Consider the following 3904-nt stretch of genomic DNA (forward strand, 5'->3'; position numbering starts at 1 on the left):
CCCCGCACGGGGAGATACTGTGCGGGCAGGAAGGGAATTGGGGGGGGGGGTGTACTTAAAACGTCATGGTTACCTAATCGACCCAAGATTTCGGATCTGGTAACCGATTTTGGTTTTTGTCTAGAAAATAAAGGGTACTCATGAAGTATGACCCCACTCCAATTTAGGGCTTTTTGGCTCCAACGGATTAGGAAGTACAGACACCAAAAATTTTGAGGCAAAAACTGCGTATTTAAGAGGGAGTACACGTAAAACTGTATGAATCCTTGAAGTGAGGTCAAAACTGACCACACCATTGGAAAGAGATTTGAAAACTGATTCAAAACCAACCAAGCTGCTAAAAGTAGGATTTTTGTTTCCTACCCCTCTACCCCTCGATCAAATATACTAGCTATATGTACGCCAGACCACGTCTCGCGTAACAGGCTTCGCGATATCTCACGAAACACTGTCACGCTGCGACGCGCCTGGCGCACATATAGCTAGGCTAGGCGCTGACACCCGAGACGAGTTATTGGGAGGGTATTCGGGAACACGGCCTTCCGGCCCCAAAATTTGATGTACTCACAGCATTTGTTGGGGACTTATTACTCGAAAATTAGGGACATGAAACATGAAACTTCTGCTGTTCCATAACGGTTTTCATTAAAGGTTCGAATTTCAACAAATTGTTATGTAAAAACAACGTTGTAGTGATACTAGATAATCTTGGGACCCTTGAGCCTAAAGGAGGGTGTTGTTCGACATCAACTGTGTGGTTTCAATATTACTTCCTCTGTTACGACTTAATAGACCATTTAGTCGTTTTCACCTTACTTTTGCCAAGAAATGCCTCCTAGCACCCAAACGGTACGAGATAGAGCAAAACGGACTAAATTTTCGCCCACAGGTTTCTACTACCACAGGGTGTAGTCAGTTTTGTTGGCTGAGCGATAGCGAAGCCTATTACTCCAGTGATGATCAAAAAGTTTCATGTCTGTCTGTCTGTCTGTCTGTGTGTCTGTGTGTGTCTGTGTTTATGAGCTAGAGTGGGATATATTGATAACAATTTCAAAAAGTCAAGATTTAAGACTGTTTCATAATCTCAATAAACAATCTATAATATACAATCTGCGCGGGTTCTTTTTTTTTTTAATTCTGAAGCAAAGGAGAAGGGTGGGGTGTAGTCACGGTGTTGCCCCGTTACAGTCTTTTGTCATGTCCAGGGAGCAAATTTCTAGGGCCGCAGGCCTCCCATCGGACGCGTTAGTTTACTCAAATATGCAAGTGATTTACAGGTCACACTATTTATTTGATTATGTACTTCGGTAAATCGCGAGACTGAAATGGTCGGGCCGAAGGCCAACCATCGCCGCCGGCAGGCCAGGCAGGCCCGGCCCCTGCCGCACGGAGTTGCTGGCGCAGCGAAGTGGAGTTGGCAACTCCGTTTGGCGGAAGGGCGGGCCTACTTGTTTGTGCATGTCTTCCACACATGTGGCTACCGTCCCGACCACGCATTTTGATTTTAGTTGTGCCCTTCAGAGCGACCACGTAGGACCTCAATTTCTAGGTTATTAATGAGCCAACTTATTCCCTTCTAACGGATTCTATAGATGGACGACTGTACCGGCCCTCTGGCGTCACTTCTCAGGCAAATGATTCTCGCTCTGGGTGACCCGCTAGATCCCAAGGATGGTCGGCCTCGCATCAGTATTCTCTTAAGAGTTTTGGGGTTCTGTCGAGAGTCCAAGGTAAGGTTGTTTGACTATTAATCGGACATGACATATCTTACATTAGGCACTAAGAGAAGACGATACTTAAAATGGGATTTCTATGAAGCGTGTCCGGACGTTTTGTCAAATAGATTTCATCCATCACAAGTTCGTCCAACATTTCATGTCCAATATGACCTGTGTCGATAACAAATATATCCATTATGTCCCTTAGTCCATTATTTATATGGTCCGGGCACCGGAAAAAAGAGGGTACCTGCAAAATAAACAGTTTTCAGAACAAACAAAAGAATATTCTCGCCACAAATATAGAAAATCTTCGAATTGTGATTTATCTTCATACTTAAGACAGATATTTATAAAGAATGATCAGGACGGTTATAAGTGCTAGATTTTGAGAGGGTGAAGACTAGTCGACTACTCCCAAATTATTCGCTGTAAGGTCACTCGTAATTGTGTCAACGAACGTATGTCCAAAAAAAATCGAGTCGATTGAATTTTGGTCTATTTTCAGAATGTATAGTTTTCGTGTTTACCTTTAAGTAAAAAAAAGTTAATTTTTTTGAACACACGTTTAATGACAAGATTACCAGTGAGGTAAAAACTATGTCTCGTTTTTACCCAAATAATTTTGAGGGAAAGGAGAAAACTTTGAGGAACTCCCCTGGTTTGATAAAAACTCCTCAGATTTCGAGGTTTCCTCAAAAAATGTGGGATTTTTCCTTTTTGGATGGAGATGGCGATATGAGAAGCTCGGGGTAGAGTGCGCTAGTGAGCGGTGAAAGCAAGCAATGGGGCGCGCCATTCAATCTACGGTATGTCGGCCCGACTGCAATGGTCGTTGCCTAATGTTGACGAGGCCTGATCGGTGGCGCTGCTTGCAGCTCCGGCCGCTAGGGCGCAGCACGCTCTGAGTCTACTATGAGAAACAAGCAGCCCCGCCCTTCCGCCAAACGAAGGTGCCAGCTTCGCTTCTCTGCGCCGGCAACTCCGTTCGGCAGGGGCCGGGCCTGCTCGGCCTGCCGGCGGCGATGGTCGGGCCTGCGGCCCGACCATTTCTGTCACGCAATTTGCTGTAGAACATAATCAAATGATGTAACGGGTCTTCGGCCCGCAAAGCCCGTCGTCCTTAAAATTTGCCCCGTACACACGAGAAAGGGATGTAACGGTGAAACACCGCGACTACAACCCACCCTTCTGCTTAGAAAACGTTTTTTGGGGTGGGGGGAGGAAGTTTCTTACCTTTTTTGCGGTTCTGGGCCTTCTTTTCGAACTCGATCTGTCTTTTTATGACAAAACGACCCTGAAAATCCCAGGTCGCTATCTCAATTCTTTATCGAGTTATCGTGCGGACAGACAGACAAACAGACAGACAGACAGACAAACAAACAGAATGAATCTTTTCCGGTCAGTGGAGTAATGGGCTTCGCTGATCGCTCAGCCAAAAACCAGTAGAAAGTCTTCAGAAACACGTGGATTTGTACGGGGATTTTTCATCTGGGGTTTTAGCAAAATTTTATGATATTTTCATTTGTTTTTCCTCATTTCCTCATTGGCTGAGCGATAGCGAAGCCTATTACTCCAGTGATGATCAAAAAGTTTCGCGTCTGTCTGTCTGTCTGTCCGTGTGTCTGTGTGTCTGTTTGTCTGTCCACACGATAACTCGAGAACGAATTGAGCTAGCGACCTGGGATTTTCAGGGTCGTCTTGTATCATAAAAAGACAGATCAAGTCCGAAGAAGAGCATTCTAGCTCAAAAATTGGATTTTTAAAAAATCAAAAACCACAGGTCCCCAAAATGACATTTTTAAAAAATATTTTTTTAAATGTTTTCTAAGGGGTAACTCATCGAAGTAGACCCCTCAGCACGAAAATTTCGTCCGTTTGGCTCTATCTCTAACCGTTGAGGCGCCAGAGGGCGATTTCCACTTGAAAATTACCCCTGTTTATATACCAATGTTGTTTCTTAGACATTTGATGGACTCTGGTGGGGCAACTCGTCAAAATGAAGTCCTGGGGGTAACATTTGTGTCCTTTGGAGCCGAAGGCCCATCTACGACTCTGCCTTTTGCCCGACTCGGGTGTCAGCGCCGCAGGCCTAGGTAGATGTATGCCAGGCGCGTCGCAGCGTAACAGTGTTTCGTGAGATATCGCGAAGCCTGTTACGCGAGACGTGGTCTGGCGTACATCTA

The 3904-nt window shown here is 45.2% G+C and overlaps 1 protein-coding gene across 2 annotated transcripts in view; it reads left to right on the forward strand.

Annotated features, from left to right (window-relative positions):
• LOC127750111 (uncharacterized) overlaps nt 1–3904 on the forward strand; it is a 20227-nt gene that overhangs the window by 824 nt on the left and 15499 nt on the right. For both annotated transcript variants that reach the window (XM_052270677.1, XM_052270678.1), the window contains exon 2: nt 1593–1730. In XM_052270677.1, coding sequence (XP_052126637.1) covers nt 1593–1730 — 138 coding nt within the window. The remainder of the gene's footprint in view (nt 1–1592; nt 1731–3904) is intronic.

The sequence above is a fragment of the Frankliniella occidentalis genome, unplaced genomic scaffold (assembly GCF_000697945.3).
Source record: "Frankliniella occidentalis isolate FOCC.00 unplaced genomic scaffold, Focc_3.1 Scaffold133, whole genome shotgun sequence".
In the NCBI taxonomy this organism is placed as follows: Eukaryota; Metazoa; Arthropoda; class Insecta; order Thysanoptera; family Thripidae; genus Frankliniella; species Frankliniella occidentalis.